A 24,985-nucleotide genomic window follows, 5' to 3' on the forward strand; every position below is an offset into this window, starting at 1 on the left:
CTGCACCCCACCTTTCTCCTGCTCCATCAGGGACTCTCTGTTGTGTTCCCTGTCAGGGCAGTCACTGGTGGTAGCTGGGCACCATCTAGTTCTTCCAGTCTCAGGCTGATGAAGTCTCTGGTTTATGTGGCCCTTTCTGTCCCTTGACTTTTATTAGTCCATTTAATCCTTTCAGTAACATGTGATAAACTACTAAGATTTTGATAAATTCATTAAATAAGAGTGACTGGAGTAGGTGATATATCATGTCTTAAAAAGCTGGAATAGTTTTTCCACATGTTATTCATTTAGTGATAAGAAATAGAACAGGAAAAAAAGTATTTTATTATTATTATTATTTCTACACTCATTTTAAAACAGGGAAGTCTAAGGTCAGACAAGTTAAGTAATTTGCTTAAGGTTATGCAGCCAAATAAGCAGTATAGTCAGGATTTGAATCCAGATGGTCTGCTCCAATATTTTGGAAAATTGTTCATTTTCTGTGTTCAACATAAGATAAAGACACATCTTCACCTGTAAGTGTAGTATAAAAATGGAGGTATTTATGTCAGCTTCCTTTAACTACGACTTTCTTCAAATAAGAAACACCTAGACTGTTCCATGAAAATCACATCACAACACACCTCGGGACGTGCACTCACCTGAGCAGGTAAAGCCGTCTCCAGTGAACCCGTCGGAGCAAGCACATCGGTAGGAGCCTGGGGTATTTACACACTGAGCATTTATGCTGCACTGGTGGGTCCCGTTAGAACATTCATCCAGATCTGCATGCAAAGAGGACATAATACAACCCAGAAAGGAAAATGGAACATTTAAACACAAAAAGATTTTAATCTGTCTTCATTTAAGTGTAAACTGGCTGAATGAAATGTGTTTTAGTTTGTCTGTAGGGTTATAGTTCTAATTCTCTAAACTCTCAGACACGTAATCCAAAGAGTTCATATCACAAAATGGGTCAAAATGAGAATTTAAGCATTTTGAGAGATATTCAATCAACTAAAATGTAATGGTTAAAAGAAAACTAGTGTTAGGTTTCTTTCTGACTCATATTAAAGGCATGTTTTATCACTAAAAAAGGATTGATTTCTAAGATATTCCTGAATTCCAGAGCAGGAAATTTATCATAGAATTTCCAAGTTCATTTTATAGTCGAAGAACCTCAGAAATGATTCTTGACCTCATGGAGCCCAATCTAGTGGAAGAGACAGATGTTAAACTCAGGAATAAATATAATTGAATACTGTAAAATGTACCATGAAGAAAAGTTACACAGTAGAACGGGAGAATAAAGGGGACATCAAATTTGAACTGCAGGATTAAGGAAGGCCCCTTAATTACATTCAGACTGAAAAGATGAGCAAAAGTTAGCCCGCCGAATAGAAGCAGGAAGGGGAATTTCTTGCAAGGGGACAGCACATATAAAAACACTGAGAAGGGGAAGAACTTGGTGTGACTAAAGAAATTAAAGGAGGCTGGAGTGTCATGAGATGGAGGGTGACAGAAAATGAAGCTGGAAAGATGGTCAGTGGAAGGATGCTGTAGGGCCTTGTAAACCATAGAAAGAAGGCTGGATTTTGTCCTAAATTCAATGGGCTAAAATGAGGATAGGGAAGAGATCAGGTCCATTATTTAAAAGGTTGCTCTGATGGCAACGTACAGGATGGACTGCAGGAGGTCCAAAGAGGCTCTTGTAAGGCCCAGGAGAGAGAGAGAGAGAGACACACACAGACTAGAGCAGGGGAATGATGATAGAAAGGGGTGGATGGATGACATCTGGAGTAGGGGTGACTCAAAACTGTTGAATCCCTTATATTGAAGGCAGGCCATCTTGTCATAGTTCGCCAGAGTGACAGAGGTGCAAAAAGCACAAAAAAGGGAAGTTAGCAGACAGAAATAAAAGAAAGTTAGTTATGAGAGAAAGCAATAGACAAATGAGACTAGGACAATGGAACTGAGGATGTGGCTGAAAAGTGGAATTAATGATAGAAAGATGGCTGGACAACAAGCGGGACGCTAGTGAATGGAATGAAGCCATCACAGAATGCTACTTAGCAAAGTTATTTGGAAATTATGATAATTTAAATTCTATAGTCATCTCATAAACATCTGACAAGCACAAAACGTCTGAATGAATATGAAAATATATTCACATTAGTTTATATTATTGGGAAGAGATCTTGAGGTTATTCTTTAATCCTTACTACAGACCTATAAGCTTTTAATGATTTATCATGGGGAGACCAGTTCAACTGGCTTTCTTTTCTATTTTAAATTGATCTAGACTGTTCTTACCAGTTGGAAAAATGCTTTATTGTTCAGGCATGCAAAACACTGAGGCCACACTGTGACTGCCTCAGAGCTATAAAAGACTTATTAGATGCTGGCTCAGGAACTACAAAACTTGGAGAATGGCAACTGCCTTCCCATTCTTCTCTTTTCTTCAGATCAGACCTCTTTGAGTCCAACAAAACATTCAGATTTGTCTGTAAGAATAATTCTATTTTCTAACAGGAAGTTGGTATTGACTACTTACTACAAATTTATGCTATCTGGCAAAACCTTTTCACTTCGTCCGTTTTATTTCATTAGGTTTTAAATCTCACTGGTAACTATGAAGAAACTGGAAAAGTATATTAGTCATTTTTCATCATACAGCTGTTTGAACTACTGGCTGCACATCAAATGATTTTTATTGAACAACACATTAAAAAACAGATGCCAAGGCATATTGTTGTAATTTGACCATTTATACTGAGGTTAAGGGAAACTCTTAGGCAGGAATTAACCTGCAATGAAAGACAGCCTTTCATTTACAAGAAAATAAATCAAACTGTTCGTTCCTATTCAAATGTGTGTTAATGACTATATAGAAGAAGAGCCTTTAAGAAGTTTGTCTTAGCAAATGATCTTTATGTTTGAAAACTCACCAATACATTTGATGCCATTGCCAACCCAGCCTTCTCTGCAGCTACATTTGAAGCTTCCTGGGACATTTAGACATGAAGCATGCATGTCGCAGTTGTGGGCACCAATTTCACACTCATCCACGTCTAAAAAGAAATCGTGGTTAATATGAAAAAGATAAAATACAAACTAATTCCACTTCCAAGTATGTTTTTGTATAGGTAAAATTTTAATATACATATAGCAATACCTAAAATTATACAAAGAAAACAATCACATCACATCTATTTGTAATTTTTGTAGGCTCCAACGAGATTTGGAAGTTCAAGACACAAATTAAACAAGGCCTTCCCTGGAGGAAATTGCCAGCCCCTTTGTGGAAGGAGTGAGAAGCAGCAGCTGATGCCACCCAGCAGGTACCATCCAGCAGGCACATGTGTCACCCCCTACCCACCCCAGAGGCCTTCTCCCTGCCCAGGCAAAACTCCATGCAGAGGGCATCAGATTACAGATGTCAAGAGAAATCCTGTTTCAAAAAGGAGACTCTGCTATTCTTCCCTATTAATATTTGTTACATTTTTTTTTCCATGAAGATAAGAACAAGCTTGAATTTTTTTTTAAAGGGTAAGTAATAGCGCATTAATCCCTTGGTTGTGCAAATGGTTAACACACTCAGTTGCTACATGAAAGTTTAGAGGTTTGAGTTCACCCAGAGGTACCTAGGAAGAAAGGCCTAGCAATCTACTTCTGAGAAATCAACCACTGAAAACCTATAGAACACAGTTCTACTCTGACACACATGGGCTCACCATAAGTTGGAATCAACTCCATGGCAACTGGTTTAATAGTGAATTCTCCTTTTAAAATTACAGGATCTTTTCTCATTTTTAGTATCAATACAAACCTTTACAGTGTTTTCAAAATCTATCATTTTGGTGGATATTTTTGTTTTATTTATTTGAGAATATTAAAAAATGTCCACTGGCAGTACTATCTGGAGAGTGACCAGATGCTTTACCAGAGTTTGTCTTTGTGTGTATAAATATCCAGATTTGGTTCCCCAAATCTTTCTAAAGCTCTCTATAGAAAGAATAGTCTGCTCTCTGTAGGTCAATGATTATATACTATAGATGTTGAAATCATATGCACACACAGAACTACTGGTTTCACATCTACCCAGCTCATGGGGAACCTGCAGAGCACACCTTCTTTCTTTACTTGCCCTTTCCTGGAGGTGTCAGCTGAAGGGCCAGGCTGCAGTCTAAGCCACCCACCACCTACCTTGAGCAAAATGCCACACACGGGTCGTAAATTCAGTAATGAAGAACAACTAGTCCAAAACGTTGGGATTTCCTAGCCCTACCGATATGCAAAAGACTAAAAACTATTTAGTGGAGAGGGGAACAAGAGCTAAAATGAATGGGATGAGAAAGAAAAAGTGAAGAGAGAGAAAAGACAGAAACAATTGGGGCAGAAAAGAGGTCAAAAGCAACTGGAGAGGGGAGTGGGAGGGAAGAGAAAAAGAGAGAGGAAAATATGGGGGAAAGGAAGGAAGAAAAGGGTCCTAAACAGAACTGCAGATTAACTTTCACTCGTTTTGAAGAACTGCAAAAGCAAAAACCTGTGATCCCTCCAGTTCTCTTGATGCTCCTCCATTATGTGTCTCTTATTTGGGCAGCAGCCATACTTAGAAAGTGTATATTGCTTAAAGAGCCACCAGAAGCACATTCGAACCATGGGAGCCAGACTCCACACAAACCACACACTCAATCTGTTGGCACCCACATCCAGCTCAGCAGTGGGGGTGGCAGAGACGATGTGCTACCACAGACATGAGCCAAATGTGTCACACACGCTATGGGTGTTACTCATCACGCACACAGTCAGTCACAGCCTGGTTGTGGGTAACTGGTCTCACAGAGCAAGGAACAAATCAAGTTGAAGGTTGGTCTCTGAAATGTAAGATGAAGCACAGTGGATACAAGCTTTAAACCTACCTGTGCATCCCGTGGTCCCCTTCTTCACCGAATAGCCCAGCTGACAGTGGCAGATGAAGGATCCCTTGGTGTTCTCACATTCCCCAAACATGCAGATGTTTGAATTTAAGTCACATTCATTAACATCTAGAAAATTCATTTCCAATTTCTTGGTTAATTTGTAATTTAGAAGCTATCTTTTAAACTGAATAGCATAATACTGAAATATACAGATAAAACTTAAAAATATAATCGTTTTCCAAGACCTAATAGTGCAGACAATACGCTACCCATCTTTACAGATTTTTTTTCCCCAAATAGTCCTTCCTTTCTAGCTTTTATAGCTTCAGATACAATGATCTGAATTTTTAAAGTAATGACACCAAAAACCTTATTCTCATGTTTTTATATGTGTGTGTGTGTGTGTATGTGCATGCATGTGTTTGTGTAAATATTTATCCCGTTCTCATGATACACACCAATGCATGTTTTCATGTCCATTGAAGCCATGAAGCCATCATAACAGAGACAGCGATATTCTCCAGGAATGTTGGTGCACTGGCCACCATCACAGATGTCAGGGTTATTTTCACATTCATCAATATCTGATGATACAAAATAACATCAAATGAAAACAAAGTCGACTTTCATTAACATCAAATATTTTTCTGTCCAGTTCCACTCAACAATATCCCTTTTAAGACTGAATTTTTTAAAAACATTTTTGTCAGTTTTGTTTCATTAATGGAATGGAGGCTGAATCATTGAGGGCTGTGAGTAGGACTGGTTGGACACATATGTCCCTCTGGACTTTAGGGTGGATGCGTATATCCCTCTGGACTGTAGGGGAGTAGAATTGGTGGGACACACGTCCCTGTGGACTCACAGGTAGGTTTGATGGGACACATATGCCCCTAGGGGATACACTACGTTATACAATACCCTGTAAAAACAGCAATTTGCGGCACATGCCCATTTCTTTCACTTCAAACAGTTATACAGGTCCCCTCCTGATGGCTGCATGTACTATTAGTGGGAAAGCAGCTTCCCAATAAACCCGAGAGGTGGAAAACGTAGGTGGGACATGTATGTCCCACTGGTCATGAAAGGGCTATCTAGAGATAGATTTGGAAAATAAAATTAATTAAATGTACAAACTACGTGTATTTTTCTCTTGGTACCTGCACACGATCTCCCATCTGGCATTAGGGCATAACCTTCACTGCAACTACATTCATAGCTTCCTTCTGAATTAGTGCACTGGGTGTCACAGCCTCCGTTCATTATCATACATTCATCAATATCTGTGAAAAGAAAATTGCAGCCTCATTACTTGATTACTTGCTAAGGTTTACTTCCTTAGGAAAAAAGGCAGTAAGGAGTTTTTTTTCCCTTATTTTTAAACACACTGCTTAAATGGCTTTGGATTTTTCCCCAACATTTGTGTTGATGTATCACTATACCATTAGTCTTAGTTCTTTATACTTCCATTTAGACAGCATTCCATTTGACATCTAATTCCAGTACCCTAAGATAATAGAACTGCCCCATAGGGTTTCCAAGGAGTGACTGGTTGATTCGAACTACTGACCTTTTTGTTTAGTAGCCAAACCCTTAACCACTAAGTCAACAGGGCTCCAAGACTGAAGAACTCGGAAATGTGAAAACTACGGATTTTAGAAAATTTTCTATCATAAGAAAAGACTAGTGACTCCTCTGTAAAACCATCAAACCAAGGCATCTTAGAGATCTGCCCCCATTCTTAGATTCACTTTCAGGGCAAAAGACTCTGATCAACTTTATTATATATTTAGTGTCAAAAGTTCCCTAGTCTGATTTGAGACAGACACATCTCTGACCTGCTCAGTCCACACTTACCTGTACAGCCCTGGCGGTCAGGTGTGGCCTGGTATCCAGGGTTACAAGAGCACTGATAGGTCCCAATCATGTTCACACATTTTCCATTTCTACAGAGATTGTTGCTCAGGGAGCATTCATTAACATCTACAAAAGATAAACAGAAGTGATGTTTTATGTAATCATCCCATCACTAAAATGATCAAGTACATATGCTGTGCTGGAGCAGTGGTCTCTAGTGTGCACTTCAGGGGAAGCAGGATAATGTCCTGTGGGGGTGGAAACAAACACTGGAATCTGGATTTCTGTTTCTATTTATTTCTATCCAGAACAACACTTCCCAGTAGAAGTTTCTACAATGACGGAACTATTCTATATCTATGCTGTTCAATATGTAGCCACATGTACTACTGAACACTTGAAAAATGTGGCTGGCAAGACAGACACTGAATTTTAAATTTTATTTCATTTTAATTAAATTTAAGTCAAATAGCCACACGTGGCTAGTGACTACCACATTAGACAGTGCAGATATAGAACATGCCAGAAATAAACCTTACTAAGATTCAATACATGTATTTACACCGACATGCTCACCTGGTCTTTATTCAATGGTCAAGTGTTACCTACATAACTTGAAATATCCTGAGGGAAGACTGCTGGTTCCACAAAAATGGAAGGGTTAATAGTGGGGCTCTTACTTGTTTTTATAGTGTTATGTTTAATATGCCTGTACAGGTAGATCTCCAGATTATATTATTTATTTTAAAATAAATTAACTCTTATAAAATGGGCAGGTGTCTTAAAAATCCCCTGTGAAGAACTACAGAATAAAAACTAGTAGCAATAATGCAATTCCAAGGGGACAGTAAGAAAATGGCAGAGTGATACTTCTCCTTGTGCAAGATACTTAGCAGACATAATACAAGGTAAAAACGATGTCAATCTAATATCGTTCAAAATTAACCAAGACAACTGTGTGAAATATGAATTTATACCCACAATCTTATACTTTATGTTGTACATAAATATATTATATTGTGCCTTGTGCCTTTGAGAAGTACCTTTTTTCAAATATAGGATCTATGAAAACTAAAGTAACAACAAACTGAAGTTAGAAGTGGAAGTTAGAAGTCTGAAACACTGTTACAATATTTCAACCATGAATAAATATTCTGTAATTATTAGTGAGAAAAACTGTTTTCTACCACTATTAAAATGAAATAAAAATATTTAAAACGTTTTAATTCATCCTTTTAAAATACCTGTTTTGTTCACCTCACGTTAGCATAACAATATATATATTTATATAGCTTATAAATAAATACATGCGTAGTGAGTAGGTGTTCTCCATTTTTTTTTAAATGGGCTGCATGATCTGCTCTATTTTGAACTGTTTTATTTGCTTATACTTTCAAGAACTATTTCCTGTGAAGAAACTGTTTCTAGACTAAATCAAAGTTTTAAAGCCATTATACTAGAACACAGAGGTCTTCATATATTTATAAAAGCAACAGGATGGACTGCTCAAAGACTGGGCCATTAGTCTTCTTGTATCTCCCTCTGCCATCCCTGCTGAGCTCACAGCAGTGAAGAGACCATGGGGCTCCTGTGAAACGTGGGGGTTAAGGGAGCACACACGTGCTCACACACAAGCGAGTACATCCCATCAGGACAGACACAGATATGCAGAGTAGACTCAGCCTGAGGGAATGGGGATGTTGGGCAGAGAAGCCACAGACTATGCACAGGTGAGCAATCAGGCTGCAGCCCTTCTGAACGGGAGCAGCTTTCTCCTTCCATCCTACCTGGAGGGTGTGGAACTGCACAGCCTTACACAAGGCCCCTTACACAGGGACCACTCGACTGTGCTCGTAATGAAAAGAAGAAGGTAACCACAATGCCAGCTCATTCGAGTGTGTCACTAAGTGTGCCGTTCTCTAAAGACAGCCTGAAACTGAATGCAGGGAACCTAAATCTCCAACTTTTAATCACTAGATTTTACATGCCAAACACAACAGAGGTTTATTAAAATCTACTTCCGGTCTTTACCAGTGGTGCCTGATGAGTTTATGTGCTGAGGAGACAAACTCACCCACACAGTCCTCACGTGATGATGACAGCTCGTGTCCCAGGGGGCAGTCACACTGAAAACTGCCCTCAGTGTTCACACAGGTGCCACCCCTACAAAGGAGAGGGTTACGTTCACATTCGTCAATGTCTGAAAGGTAAAAACGTGAGATCCATTAAAGAACTCTGAGGTGAGAAAAATTCACACATATAGCATGGGAGAAAGAATGTTATCTGAGGCGTGTGTTTAATAGGAGATAACACTCTCCTCACTTTTTCCACTACCAGTAGATACATGGCAAAGCTTCTACTCTTACACACAGTAAGCTATCAAGAAATTTACTTGTAAGAATGAGTAGGCACATAAGAAAAAGAAACAACGGTGCTTTATATCATCCCACATGCAAGATACCATATATTGCTGTCAGTTTTTCTGGTGTCTATTTTTCTAATCAAAATGAAAGAAAAATCTTAAATGAGAGCCTACTTAGTATGACAGCCTGCTAAATTCTTTGAGGTAAGTCCTTTATTTCACTGAAAATGAAACTGTGGGCTAAAAGGTTGTTGATAACCGAAGAGTGTAATAATAGACATATAAAGGAAATAGCATGAGATTATCATGACTCAATATAAATTTTGGGGTCACCACATTTTAACTGAATCTCTCCTGAGTAATCAGTCTGTGTTTTCATTTTAGATTCTATGAATAAACAGAATCCAGTCTCAATACCTCACTGCCATTAAGGCGCCAAGAGACTGGGGCTTCCCAAGAGCTATCCGGGAACAGATTTCCTGTCTGACATTTTAATCTGTTCTCTCTTTCACCACAGCTCCTTGAAAGCATGTTGTTAACAGCTCCAAAGACAAGCAAAGTTCGAGATAATGAGTCTGTGCTCGTCTGGTTTCAAGACTGGAGAGGAAGAGCTAACCACACTTACCCATGCAGTTCTTCATCATCATGAACCCACTCTCATAGCCTTCGAAGCACTCACACTCAAAGCTGCCTGGAGTATTGACACAGATTCCACTTCCACAGAGGTCAGGAGAAATCCTGCACTCGTCGATGTCTAATTCACACAGTTTAAAAAAATAACACATGAACGGAATGAATTGAGAAGGCAGTTAAAGGCCAGGGGGAGGGATTTTGCCCTCAAGTGAAGGTGTAGCACATTTGAAATGTTAGAGAAATCAGTAGCTAACAGAATGAAGGTATGTTTTTAGTGGATCAGACCGAGGGGGACAAGGCCTTTGGTGCATTCCTTTCCCCAACTGTCAAAACTGTCACGGCCAACAGGCAGGTAGTAGTTTTTTACCCTTAAGAATTCTGGAACTATGGATTTCTCTTTGTGGTTTAGAAATAGCAATGGAAGGATGAACCAAGCAACTGCAATATGAGACAAATGAGGAAGGTGGCAAATGAGAATGAAGCCCCATGAATGGCAAAGAGGACATGCCAGTTCTGCTACACTAGCCCACACCCAGCACCGGTATAAGCATACGAAGACCAGGCCACTGCCTCTGAGCGGGTGTGACCGGCCGGCCAAAGACAGCCAGCCTCAGAGGGAGATGCAATAAACTAGCCTCCAACCAGAGAACACACATCTGGCCAGGGTCATGGAGTACATCCTAGTCTTTGTGTGTGTCACACTCAGATGTGAAGACCCTAGTGATTTTATAAAAAAATCATAAAGGAAAATGATGTGTTTGTCATTTTTTATATGCTAAGTGAATAATAATTTTCAAATGCGGGGTTTATATTTTCAAAAGCAGGGTTGTCTGAGAAATCTCCCAGGCCTACAACTAAGATCTACAGGTATTTTCTAATAGAGAAGTCAAGTTTACAAGATATGACTAAGGATAAAGAAAACATGACCCATTAAAAAGAAATTTTGTCACAGTGGGGAAAACAATGCTTCCACCGGCTTCTCTTCATTATTTTGATGAATTTCAATTTTGAAGTTTTGCCATCATAGGATTCAGTCAGTGGATGACCTGTGGGTGTTCTCTTGGGGTCTCAATCCCTGCTTTCGGGCTTCCCTGTTTATGTCCCCAGTGACAGGGGACACTGAAAAATGCAAACAATTTCTTTTAAACAAAATTATTTTTAAAAAGTCATTGATTTAAAAAAAGAGTCAATGATTCAATTAAGTAGCTAATAATATGCATATTAATTCTCTTACTTTTTGTCTATCAGATCTGGGAACTGGGCAGTAAGAGCCATGGGAAGAACACGGAATGAGTCCTGTGGCGAAGCAGGGACAAGTTTTGGCTGATGTGATGCTGTGGAAGTTGCACAATGTAAAGTGTATGTACTCTGGAACCAGATGGCCTGGGTAAAAAGCCACTTCTGTAGGACCTCAGGCAACTCATTTAACTTCTGTATGCCTCAGTCTCCTTCTGTATAAAATGGGGATTATAGTAGAACCCACCTCATAGGATTAAGTGAATCAATGTGTGTCAAGTTCTGTTTCTTAGAAAGTGTATATATATATATACACTAAGTGTGCCATATATATATATACATATTTTAACTATTCTGTGATTAGAATAGGTTTTTGAAGGAAGTGGATTTTGAACTGGGCCTTGAAGGATATATAGAAATTCTAACTTTAAAGATGGGGAATAAACAGAGGAGGAAGAGACAAACTGCATTAAGAAAAAAATAATACACTTCTGGAAACAGTAAGATGTTACAGTGGCTGGAATGTAAATGTTGATAATTAGTGTAAGCAGAGGTAGGATGGGAGCCCTGGTGGTGCAGTGGTTAACAGCTTGGCTGCTAAGCAAAAGGTCGGCCATTTGAATCCACCAGCTGCTCTTCGGAAACTCTACAGGGCAGTTCTACTCTGTCCTACAGGGTCGCTATCGGTCAGAATTGACTCGATGGTAGTGGGTTTGGTTTTCGGTTCAGAGATAGTATGAGGTACAATTACGGAGAGTGCTAAACACAGGGAGCAGAACATTGGACTTAAATGCTGTGAAGAATGGTAGACAACAGTTTTCTGCTGTACTTTCACATTACAACCAAGACACTGCAGTGCTGTCAACAATTACACCTCTTGTACAGTGGCGACTGTCAGAGCCATTAAGGCACTTGGCTCATTTCATGCCAAAAATGAAAGGAGAACCCAGAAGTGGAAGAACTCAGAGTTTCTTTATCTAGGTCCAGGATTGTTTAGACTTTGTTATATACATGGAGTCAATGGAAGTTGTTTTGTGTAAGGTGACACAATCTAAGCCCTGCTTTAATATGATTAACCGGGTGGTTGTAAAAATGAAGGATTTGACTGTGGAAAATTAACAGACTGGAAGAACTCTGAGGAGTCTGCAGTATAGTAGATTCTGTGGTATCTACTACACAGTGGCACGGCATGGAATATGTTGCCCATATCTCCCTTCAGGAATGAAGACTTATTCCCCAGCTGTTGGAACTGTTGCTGGAAGAAAGCCCTCAGATACAAACTATCTTCAGGGATTGGCTCAGCTAAAGAGGGTCATTTCCTCATAGTCACACCTTTTCCCTGGGCAGCTATATCCAAAGACTGACCAAGTCGGTATGTATATAAAGGCCTTGCTCCCTTGCCTCAACTCAAAACAACTCTGAAGCGCTGTCCCAGCTCTAGTGCTCCGTGTGGACTCGGCTGAAGATTTTGCTGGGAGTACATCACAGTCCAGCTTCTCCCTCTTCCTACTTTTGCTTTCTTCCCTTCCGCAGTTGTTGATCCCAGGGACACTCTCTAATAATTTCCTGCACGCTAATCTCTCCTGCCTCAGAATCTGTGTCCTGAGAAGCCCAACCTATGTCAGCAATAGTCTAGAATAAATATCCTAAGTCCCTGAAATAGTCATTTCGATGTAAGAATTTCCATAACTTTTCACTTGTTCACCAGGAAAGGCAGATGCCAAAATTGTGAGGCTTCAATCTTGAGAGAAACTATACTATTAATGCATACAGGGAAGTCCCTAGGGGGAGGAAATAAGGGTGGGTGGGGCAAAGGGACACTAAAGAGAAACTGTCCAGATGGAAGTTAGGAACGTGGGAGTGAAACTCGGGTAAGAGCAGAGTGAGCGATAGCATCTGGGAGTCAGCTCAACGGAGACCATCCCTGAAGCCATGAGGCTAGATGAAACTCCAAGGGCCAGAATGTCAAGAGAGCAGACAACTTCAGCAATCACCCAAGAGATAGAAAAGGCAAGAGGATCTGTAAAGGTTAGAGAAGAAACATTCATAGGCCTAGAAGAACAACCAAGACAGGGAAGCACCAGGGAAACAAAGAGAAGAAAATCTCAGCAGAGTCAAGAAGCATATGCACTTAGAAAAAGATTTTTTAACTTTAAGAGGTAAAAGTAGTTAAGCAAGATGGCAGCTTAAGGGCAAACAAGGGTAGAGGAAATGCTTTGAACTTGTTCCTGAGTCTAGGAAAGAAATCAGTGAGAAAAAGAAATGCTAGAGAAAGACAGGTCAGCCCTATTGAGAGATCTGGAAAAGTAGGAGCAAAGGAGCGTGAAAGCAGAGGACACATGTCATCTCTCATTCTCTGAAACCAGAGGGGAAAAGAGAATGCGTGAGGAAAAGGAAACTCTATCACCAAGGAGGGTGTGCGAGAAGGGCACAATCAGGTTTGGGAATTTTGATCTCAATAAAGAAGAAAGGGAAGAAAGAAGGATATGAATGGGCGTGCAGGTCAGGGGGAGAGGTTTTGAAGCAGTGCGGAGAGGAATGCAGTAAGTAGTGGAGAAGAGATGAATAAGGGCGTGGCTAAGCAGCTGTGAGGGCTTGGCTGAAGCTGAATGCAGGAATCTAGTCAGCTCCTCTGACTCTCTCCAGCAAAGTTCAGCCCAGAAGCAGAGAAAGCAATGGTGAGGGGATTAGGAGATGGGGAACTTCAGAAGATCAGATGGACAGCTTTAAAATACTTCTGGGATAGTGTAGGCTGGATAGGTACACGAGTGATCACAGTGGCACAGCATGGAACAGGTGAACGCGTGGCATTGCACGGGATTAGAAAGCAGTCAAGAGAGGCATTCCAACGGAGGTCAGGGGGAAGTTGAACAGGTGTGAGCGAGGCAGAAAATGGAAAATGCCTAAGAGAATAAGAAACGAGTTCTGAAAATAAGATCTTGGAGATATATTGGAAGTATTTGTAATAATTTGTTATATTATTTAATAGAAAAGTTTGGAATTTCTTTTTTTTTTTTAAGTAAAGGGAATGGGCATGGATCTGGATTTGGAAGGTGACTGAAGCATAATTGTTAAGTGTTCTGCTCACAGATGAGGAAAATAAGTTATAATTTCTCTACAAGAAAATGTTAAGATTTTTACTAGTATTCTATATAAGTTTATACAATTTTTAGTGATTTAATGGTTATGTTTGTTAATACTTATATGTTTTGAAAATCATACTTATATGATACTCCTGTACATAAAGAATAGCACCTTCACGCTGTTTGGCATCTCTCTCATGAGAAGTTTATTTGAAGAACTGGTTAAATACAGGGCGAAAAAAGAAGAAAAATGTACATGTTCTCAGTGACAAAATGGGCTTTTGATAGCAAACTTTCAAACAGAGCAAAAGAAAGAGGGCTGGAGTTTACCAATAAAACAGAAGAGCAATCTTACCTGTGCAATTTCTTTCCTCCATGTCCAGAGCGAAGCCACTATTGCAACGGCACTTGAAACTTCCAATTGTATTTCTGCACTTTCCGTGAGTACACATCCCAGGGAATGCTTTGCATTCATTGATATCTAAAAGTGAATAAAGCCAAAATGTAGAGCTGGCTGATACAGAAGAGTAGGTCCATCACTTTAAATTAAAAATCTATGATGATGGAAAATAGGTACCCGAGTACAAATGAGGAATACCAAATTTTTCAATGATCACACAAAAGGTTTCATTTGTGACAAAAGTTCTATATTCTGCAAGAAGAGTTCTGATCCCTTTATTTTGGACAATTCATTTTGTAAAGTTTACTGGGAATAGAGGACTTCTCACTAAATCAGGGCTGCATCTATTCCAGTTGTTGTAAGGGAAGCAGAAGTAGAATAAAAGGATGTAAGAAGAGCCAGATTAGCAGTTTGTTCTAATGTCTTTACTTGGATTCCACCTTATACAGATGACTTATACTCTTGGGCCATACAGTTGGCGACAAATCATGTTTAATAAAAAAAAAAATAAAGTGGGAAATTACAAAGTAAAACCTTGAAATATTCTCAGAGAATGTGGTAGGAAGGAGACCTGTTTAGTGCAGAGAAAGCAAGGACCTGCTGTCCCTCACCTTTATAAAATGGCCGCCCAGTAAGAACATCCCCTCTGTTGGCAAAGCCAGGCCCCCGGGGACACAGGGTCTCATACTCCTTGGTGCCAGGCTTGGGGCATTCCTCACACTCTGTGCCCCAAGCCGCCCCGACTGCACAGCAGCAGGCGTCCATGCGGAACTTTCCCGGCACAGGATGGACACATTCATCTTCATCCCACCTCAGGTAACACTGCTCCATGCGGACATCTACACCAAGAGTGAAATCACAGTTTGACATTAAGTGAAACATTCATTCAGCAGACATATATATCGAGTACCTACTCAGTGCCAGGCATGATGCCAGGCCCTGGAGATACACTAGTGGGCAAGAGACGTGGTCCCTGACCTAGTGGAATAACTCGATTATGATAGTTATCTCAGGAGAGCTAAGGTTGGTTTCCCTTCAGTATTTTTTTTTAAAAATATTTTACTGTATTTTAGGTGAAAGTTTACACAGCAAACTAGGTTCCCATTTAATAACCTTTATACAAATTGCTCTGTGACACTGGTTACAATTTTTACAATGTTACAGCATTCTCATTATTTCTATTCTGTTTCTTTTGTTTCCACTGATCTAGCTTCCCGTCCCCTCCTTGCCTTCTCATCTTTGCTTTTGGGTAAATGTTGACCATTTGGTCTCAAACAGATGATTGTTTAAGGGAGCACATTACTCACCGGTGATACTGTTTATTTTATAAGCAAATCTACTATTTCGCTGAAAGGTGACCTCTGGAGTGGCTCCAGTTCCAAATTCATAGAGAATCTTAGGGTGACAGTCTTAGGGGGTTCGTCCAGTCTCGGGGTTCGTCCAGTCTCTACTGGTCCACTAAGTCTGGACTTTTTTTGGAGTTTAAATTTTGTTCTACATTTTGCTCCCATTCTATCTGGGACCTTCTATTGTGTCCCTGGTCAGAATGGTCGGTAGTGACCAGGCACCATCTAGTTCTTCTGGTCTCAGGCTAGCAGAGGCTGTGGTTTGTGTGGGCTATTAGCTCTGCAGACTAGTTTCTTCTTCGAGTCTTTGGTTTCCTTCATTCTCTTTTGCTCTATACAAGTAGAGACCAATAGTTATATCTCAGATGGCTGCTCGCAAGCTTTTAAGATCCTAGACATACTCACCAAACTAGGATGTAGAACACTATCTTTATGAACTATGTTATGCCAATTGATTGAGTTGTCCCACAAGACTATGGTCCTAAGCCTTTTAACCTAGCAAAGCAATACTGTAAGGTATTTAGGTATATCTAAGAAATCTCCATAACTGTGCCCCCATGTGGTTTATTATATATATGAATATACATGCAGCACACACAAGCATGTATATACATATGCCTACAGATACACCTATACATGCCCATGCATGTACTCATATGCCTTCCTATACACATACATGCATACTTACCTACCTATGTAACTGCACTCATATTTTTTTGCTTGTTATTACCGTTGTTGTAAAATCGTATATGTTATAGAATTTACTGAAATTATCCCTTATTCTTGCATACTTCTTAGTGTCTTCATTTACCTTGGTCAAGATGTGTCCCCTTCAGTATTACTTCTCACAAGAAACCTTCAGGAAGAAAAGTTTCCCTCATGATATGACTCCTTTGCATGTGATCTATTGTTTGGATTGCCGATTTCAGAACTAGTAAAATAATTTTAGTGAAAGATCTTCATTTTTCACAGAATTGCTTAAAGTGACTTGTAGGCAGTCAGTTCTGTCAGATCCGAGTTATAAACAATTGTAGACTTTTTGCTGATTTGTTACAACTATTGCAATTACTTTGCAAAATAAAAAAAATTGTTAATATTCCATTTAAAGTTGTTTCCTCTCCTCCCCCTGCCAAATTTACCTTTTCCATCATGGCTTTTGCCCTGGATTATTTAAATTTGCTCTCTTCAAGGGACAATTTATTTGTTTAAATGTCACAATTCCCCTTCTCTGTGAAACATACCAAAGTTTCAATGCATAACCATGCTAGCCAGGGCCTGAGAAGATGAATCAACAATCACAACATAGGGTAAAACAGTATGGTAAATAAATAACATGATTCACCTGTTAGCCAACAGAGTTATAGTTACAAACACTTGGCTATTTAATTACAAATATGGATAATGAGTTCAAAAAGGTATTCCTTAATCAAATAATAAATGTTTTATTTGATAAGAACATTTCAAGACTTCAAACCCTTCCCTATGCTTAAGCCTAGAGTTACTAATATTTCCAAGTAACATAATTAAAAAGTCCTGTTTTAAAGGAGTCGTCTCTGGGTAGTGCAAACAGTTAATGCACTTGGTTGCTAACTGAAAGGCTGGAGGTGCAAGTGCATCTGAAAGTGCCTTGGAAGAAAGGCCTGGTGATCTACTTCCAAAAAATCAGTCATTGAAAACCCTATGGAGCACAGTTCCACTCTGACACACCTGGGGTCGCCATGAGTCAGAGTCAACTTGATGATGGCAACTTGTTTTATTTTTAAAGAAACAGTAACTGTGGTAAATTTTCATACTGACTTGGTAGACTGGGTATCAGTATTCACAGTAGGTGATTCCGCATTAACACTAACCAAATAGCTACATTCCCTGCCATTGTGAGGTGTGACAACCATCCAATGAGTCTCATTCCCACAAGGCGCTCTGGGGCTAGTCTCAATTACAGCCAACCCTGCACAACACTGTCACCAGCAATGATCTTAACAAAGTGAGAACGTTTGATTTAAGTACAGGTACCCTGAGAACTTTAGCCTGAGTTACACTGTTTCTGAGGTTATTAATGTATTTTTCTTAAGAAGCAATTCTGTGATTAATTGAATAATAATAATAATAAAAGCATCTGAACTAAGCATGGAAGAGTAATGTTGTGAGATTCATAGCAATATTTACACCAGTAATCAGAACACTGTCAGCACACTAGCCATGTAAGGCCTGTGAAAGTTCTGATTGGTTTGCACAGAAACTAAAATATGAAGTTGGACATCTTGGGATGGTATATATGAGCTACAGTTTGCTGCATTCCCCAGTGCTCCCTATTACCACTTCACTCATTTATGTTACCTGCCTGGCCCCTGCAAGCATTTGAGTTTGGGACCTCTGATTTAGATCGAGTTCTATCACAGCAGCTTACCACTACTTTGGTTCTCAGAGTGTTTTACATTTTCATATGCCGATCTCTTCTCAAAACTTTCTGGCATCCCCAGCCAGAATGAATTAGGTAGCCTAATTCAAGTAGTGTCAGAAACATTTAACCAAAGCACAAGGACGAAAAATCCAATATATCCTTTTAGAATATTGCAAAAGGTTTGATTTTGAAGTGATGTTATAGAATCGCTGAGTGATAATTTATAGTAAGGATACACCCTCCTATATGATATCCTTTGGTTTCTGAAGGCAACTTGATTTCATTAGTCATTTGACCATATTGATACTATTTGGTCTTCTTCAAAAGATACCTTATTTTTCTGAATTTTTGTCAATGATTTAAAATAATTTTTAAAATATTTAAACTGAAAATAATTTTTCTATATTATCGGACTTTAAATATATACTTTCTAAATAATTCCATATGGTTATATAGTCATCATACTTTCTATCCAATTTAAATATGCTATAAAAAATTCACTTATGAAATCTGTGTTAGTGGTTAACAACTAAATTGTATACTGTTGCATCTTTTTCTTCCTACTCCTAATTTTAAAAATCACTAAAAACATATTTAAGAAATATATTTAAATGCTTAAAGGATCTTTGAGTATCAACTATTGCTCTTGTTTTATCTAAGAGCTTAAATTTAAAATACAAAGCTATATAAAGTTATTTTACAAATTAAACATTTACTGTTCAATAGCATCAGGAAAAGAAATCTCTTGAGTAAATGAAAAAAATGCTGTTTAGGTACAATATAGAGTTAATAACAGTTTCTGTTTCAATCATGTAATTCAAGTTCAGTCAAATATGACACCGGTAAAGAACAAAGCTAACTCACCATTCCTATAATATAATGTTGTTAGAGTTTCTTCATTTCACATCTTCAAAAAATAAAGCATTAAGAAAACTTAAACTTTAATGACGGTAGAGGACCAGGATTGGTGAATGCTTGTCTGTGACTCTCCCCACTGTCTTGTCTAAGAGTGCAGCTGCAATGGGCTAGTGAATGTTAACTTTTAAAATACCAGTCCCCTATTTTTCTTCTATGTTCTGATTAAAGAAATTTAAAAAAATTTGAGGTAAATTCTTGAATAATATCAACTTTCTATACTAAAGAGAAATCACTTCATCTAAATACATTTACTTTTAAAACATCCTTTAGTGATCCCCCCAAAATAATCTCATTTAAAAGTAAAAATTCCACCTACAGACCCAATGATTTTGGACTGGTCATTGCCCAAAGGACAAGAAAATTGTTGGCTAGTTTCACGCATACAATGAGTGAAATACATGGAGGTGTGGATCTTACCCAAACACACACGGCCAGTTCCATCCAATGTAAGGCCTTCAGGGCATTCACAATGAAAAGATCCTTTGCTATTGACACAGCGTCCATTTGGACAAACGCCAGGAAACACCTCACATTCATTAACGTCTGCAGGGAAAGGAGTAATCAGAGGGATAAAGATGTTACAAGTAGAAAAACCAGGTGTAATCCTACTTTCTTTGTTGCATATTCAATCTGCAATACAATGTTGATTATCACTTGAGTCAAACAGAAATATTGCACAACCTAGCCACCAAGTTTCTTAGACACCAGCTGTGAAAATTACCACAGCCTTACCTCTCTGTAAAACATAGCTCAGGCATGCTACTTGGCCAGCTGTTCTGAGCCTTAAGGGCTAGTGATGTCCTCTTGAAAACATACTCAATTGCATAAAGAGGAGAAATGGGAAAATCTCAACTGTTTCCTAAGAATATTTTTTTAAACATTTGTTGATTACATTGAGTACCTTTACTGCAGTTTCAAGGATTTTTAAAATTATAAATATCTCCGAGGTCTGAGCATGAGTGAATGTGAGTTTTACACACTGATTTACAGATTTACAATATTATCCAAGAATACACTCACCTTCACAACTAACACCTTTAATTCTGGCAAACCCTCTTGGGCAAGCTGTATCTGTAAGAACAACAGGACACATGTTTACTTCATTATAAAAGAAAATGCACCTGTCTCAAATAAGCTCGAAACAGAGTAGAAAACCAAAACCAAAACCAAACCCACTGCCGTTAAGTCGATTCTGACTCGTAGCGACCCTATAGGACAGAGTAGAACTGCCCCATAGGGTTTCCAAGGCTGTAAATCTTTATGGAAACAGACTGATACATTTTTCTTCCATGAAGTGGCTGGTGGGTTCGAACTGTCAACCTTTCAGTTAGCAGCCGAGCACTTAACCACTTGCATCACCAGGGGTCCTTGAGACACAGTATAATGGAATCTAAATATAACTAAATAAAAATAAAAAGCTGGGGTTTTGGAGGCCAAGGGCTCCAGCTGTTCTTGCTTACATTCAGCACAGCATATGACATCCTGTGGTTAACTCCGCTAGTGTTGATCCATACTGAGATTTTCATAATTTTTTCTAAAATTCCTTTTCTGCTCTCACATTAACTGAATTACAAGTAAACAAAAGATTTAAAGGAAAGAGAGGCATCATATCATGTCCTGCTGGAACACATCCAGAGAAGGACACTGGAGGATTCCGAGTTATCTAGCAGCTAGATTCTAGCTGATTCCCCTCCTTGTCTAAAATATTCAGAAGGTCTGCTTACAGTAAAAGAACAAGCCAAATACAAGGTTCGAGAATTGAATACATTTTGCCAGAACAGACATTTTAGGGAAGGTAAATGATCTTATGGTCTCCCTCACTATGGAAACGTGGTGAACAAGGTTCCTTAGTTGAGGGAGAAGCTTTCCAAAGGAGGAGCCCAGAAGCCCTTGGACAGGTTCCTACCTAGCTCGCAGCGCTCACAGGGGCTCCCCCAGGCAGCCCCGAGGGTGGCACAGCATTCTGACTTCAGAGTGGCCCCATTAATATTCACTTCACAGCGGTTGTCCTGGATGTTGAGCCAACACGTCCCTTTCAGGCTGTCTGAAAAGGAATAAGGAAGGTTGGGAACTCTTACCTCTACAGAAAATATAATTTAGCTGTATATATCACATACATTTATGGTAGCATTAAAAAAAAGATTATTTTTATAACTTTCAATAGCATACCCATTGAATATATTTACATGCCTATTCATTTGAATATTGCATGCGCATAAATTAAATACTGCAGAATATACATCTAACATGATATATGGCAAATTAATACAATTACATTTACTAGTATCGTTGGAGGGGTCATTGTTGCCCAAGATTTTCTGCTGGTACTTAGAAATTTGTAAAAGCACAGTGTTTGTAACAAAACCATAAAAGTAAAATGTAGTACGTAGACCTGGACAACAACAAAGAAAAAGCAGACACCTATGGTATTTAATTTAAACTCATTTAATAGTATGTGCTGATGAATTGTTACTGAAAAATTCAACAAGAGAAACAAAACCAAACCCCACACACCCAAAGGAAATGAACTACGGTGAAAATGGCCCACCCACATGGGAGAAGGCATAATTTCCCTACAGAAGAAAGCAGCAGGTAAGAGGAAGTGAACTACAGTTAAGTGACAAATATTTACACTGGGACAGAGGTTAAAACAATTCTGTCCTTGACTGGATATAAAAAGTGACAGGGAAGGTGTATGGAGAAGAGTTTGACATTCATTTTGCTTTTTTCTATCTGGAGATTCAGTTGGGGTAAAAACCGTATGCAAATATAAAATGTTTGCTCCTCAGCATTTGTATCAGGCCTCAAATTACAGGTGATTTAGAGGCTAAAACCTCTACATTCCATAAAACAGGGGAAACAGATGCTTGCATAAGGCCTCTGTGTATTTAAATGGTCTTTTAAAGGACCCTGACTAATGCTTTGTTGCCTTGGTCATAGTCATTTTAAGTAAGATAAATTGTAACAGTAATTGCTTATAGGCACAATTCTAAAGACTTTCCATGTATTAATTAAATTTCCTCATCAAAACAAGTCTCTGAAGTATGCACAACTGGCAGATGAGGAATCTGAGGCACACAGAGGCCAACTAATTTATCCACGGTCACCCAGGTAGTGTAGTGTCAGAATCAAGATTCAAATCTACGCATTCTGATTCCAAAGCCCTCATTCTTCCGTAACGTCATGGTTCTTTTTTAGGGTGGTACTGTATCAACACTTAAAAGTTACAAAATCTATCTTTATCTCTCTATCTCTTGTATCTCTCTCTGTCTCTATAAATATATATACAGACAGAGAGACAGAAAGACACACACACTCATACATGCTAGAGAGAGATATAGTCAGTGGTTGGTTAAGAGCTCTGAAAAAAAAAATGCAGGGTAAACAGGCTTGAGGGTGGTGGGGAGAAAGACTTATTTTATCTAGGGTGGTCAGGGAAGTTCTGACTTATAATGTGACATCAGAGTACAGATGTGAAGGGAACAAAGTATGGGACATTCCAGTCGAAGAGCTCAGGTACAAAGGACTTTAGATGGGCACGTGCTTGCCATACATGATCAACAAGTAGGCCAGTGTGGCTCCAGGGGCGTGAGAGGGAGGCAGAGCAGTGGGAGATGAAGATGTAGCAGCAGCTATGTGGGTTAAATATGATCCTTGGCAAGGACTTTAGCTTATACTCTAAGCTGAGAAGCCAAGGTTTTTTTTTTTTAGACATGGGTTTCTAGACAAGGAATGACATGTTCTAACTTATGTTTAAAAGCACTACCTGACGGCTATGTGAACAATAGACTACAGGGTGGCAAGTACGGGGGAAAAAACATAAGACAGAGGAGACAATAATAATCAAGAAACAAAATGAAGGTTTGCGTTGCGGTTTGTGGTGGTGGTGGTAAGAAACGGTTAAAATAAGGATAAACTTTAAATAGAATTAACAGGGTTTGCTCATCAATTCAATGTGGAGTTTGAGAAAAAAACATTGAGGGTGACTCCAAGGTTTTGGGGGATAGTAACTGGAAGATGGAATTGCCATTTGCCAAAAAGAAAATGATTCCAGAAGACAGATGTCCAAGAAGGAAGACAGGAATTCGGTTTTAGACATGTTAAGCTTACCATATCTGTTAGACGTTAAAGACACTGAGCAGACAGTTGGAAATAGAAGTCCGAAGTTAGGGAAGAAGCTGAGGATGGAGGGAGAAATTTGAGTCAGTGTAGAGACCACCTAAGGAGTGAACGTAGACAGACAGAAAAGAGGTCCAAAGACTGACTCTTGGGACATTTCAAGTTGGACGGCAGGTGAACAAGGAAGATCTATCAAAGGAAACAGAAAAGGGGGAAGAAATATAATAGGAGAGCAAGAAGAAAGTTGTGCCTGGGAGGCCAAAAAAGAAAAATTTCTTGAAAAGAAGAGAGTGATGAACATGACAAACACGGCTAAGAGGCTTAGATGAGGCACAAGAACAGCCCCTTGGATTTGACAACAGGGGTGGCAGAGTACGTGGGGCTGGGCGAAGGGGAGTCACTGCTGCCCTAGTCATGTCCTTGTGTTTAGAGGACAGAGTACAGATTCAAGTCAAAGATGAAGGAATATGGTCTGGATTACACAGAGCCAACAGACCAGAGCAGTATAATTAATGTAGGAAAGATTAATCAAATCCATTGTTCTATTTATCATTTTCCAACCAGAATACAAGAGTCTTTTTAAGCAGTTGGAAGACGAGTTTAAGATTTATTTATTTTGAGAAGGCTTGCAGAATAGATTCTAAATCTCTGAATGTTCTTAGTATCCAATGAATTCATACATGATTTAACTTAATTTTAAATTTGTAATCAAATCAGGGATTTCTTAGTTGGTTCTAAATTTAGAAACTGGTACTCTGTGAAAGACAAAGTTGTAGGCTAAGCATTGACAATTTTATTACAAAAACACATTCTTCATTTTTCCTATGTATATGTATCATGATCTCCTTTTTATTTGTTTTTTCCTTTATTTATTTCCTTTTAAAACCTGTAATTCTATTTTTTTAATGAAAAAAGCAGATAAAATGATGTCTAAAATATTTAAACGTTAGGAAAATTTCCTTCTGGCGGCTCTAGGCTGGTATATTCAAATCTGATCATAATGAATGAAAACACGTATAACACATTAAAAACCAAAAAACCCCACTGCCACTGAGTTGATTCCGACTCATAGCAACCCTATATAACACATTTAGCTAAGAAAAATATGATGGTGTTATGGCCTGGGAGTAAAATGTTTCTGGTCATTTTTCATTAAGGGCCAAAAAGAAAAGTGTCAAAATAATAAAAGTCTATACAATGAAGCATAAACTAAGATGTCTTTGATGCCGCAATGGAACACAGGTGTAGTTTTCTGAGACATTTATTGACTAATGCTGAGTTCATTTCCTTTCCATAATAAAATGACTCCATCTCGGTTGGAAATTGTGGCTTAGCACAAATATTTTTGCCTTACTCAATCCAATCCCCCTCTACCATCCAGCCTCCCAGGATTCTATAGGGAAAAAGAAAAAAAGCCCCAGGCAGATGGCAGTCTATTTCGTAACACGGAGAGCGGAGCAGGGCTCAAATTTCACCAGCTGTACATCATTGGGGGATGACAAGCTAACATCACCAAAGAAAAGGTTTTCATTGACAGCTTGGACTTGGTCATTTCTCTTTATGTAACAAACAGGTACTCTAGCACCCAGTTAAATATGATTAACATCAGACATAATAATGAAAATACTACTGTCTTTTGGAAAATATTAAATCAAAAAGTCATTTTGGATGGAAAACATAAAAACTGCCAATTTATTGGGTACTGTGTAAAACTGAAATGTGTTCCTAA

At 38.9% G+C, this 24,985-nt stretch overlaps 1 protein-coding gene across 1 annotated transcript in view; it reads right to left on the bottom strand.

Moving 5' to 3' along the window:
• Window positions 1-24,985, bottom strand: part of FBN2 (fibrillin 2) — a 282,788-nt gene that overhangs the window by 62,259 nt on the left and 195,544 nt on the right. The window contains exons 21-33 of the mRNA XM_023738698.1: window positions 21,044-21,181; window positions 20,158-20,208; window positions 19,555-19,680; window positions 15,084-15,311; window positions 14,428-14,553; window positions 9,746-9,874; window positions 8,833-8,958; window positions 6,759-6,884; window positions 6,062-6,184; window positions 5,360-5,485; window positions 4,902-5,027; window positions 2,928-3,050; window positions 642-764 (exon numbers count right to left, since the gene is read on the bottom strand). Coding sequence (XP_023594466.1) covers window positions 642-764; window positions 2,928-3,050; window positions 4,902-5,027; window positions 5,360-5,485; window positions 6,062-6,184; window positions 6,759-6,884; window positions 8,833-8,958; window positions 9,746-9,874; window positions 14,428-14,553; window positions 15,084-15,311; window positions 19,555-19,680; window positions 20,158-20,208; window positions 21,044-21,181 — 1,671 coding nt within the window. The remainder of the gene's footprint in view (window positions 1-641; window positions 765-2,927; window positions 3,051-4,901; window positions 5,028-5,359; window positions 5,486-6,061; window positions 6,185-6,758; window positions 6,885-8,832; window positions 8,959-9,745; window positions 9,875-14,427; window positions 14,554-15,083; window positions 15,312-19,554; window positions 19,681-20,157; window positions 20,209-21,043; window positions 21,182-24,985) is intronic.

This window comes from Trichechus manatus, unplaced genomic scaffold, assembly GCF_000243295.1.
Source record: "Trichechus manatus latirostris isolate Lorelei unplaced genomic scaffold, TriManLat1.0 scaffold00121, whole genome shotgun sequence".
NCBI classification, from domain to species: domain Eukaryota; kingdom Metazoa; phylum Chordata; class Mammalia; order Sirenia; family Trichechidae; genus Trichechus; species Trichechus manatus.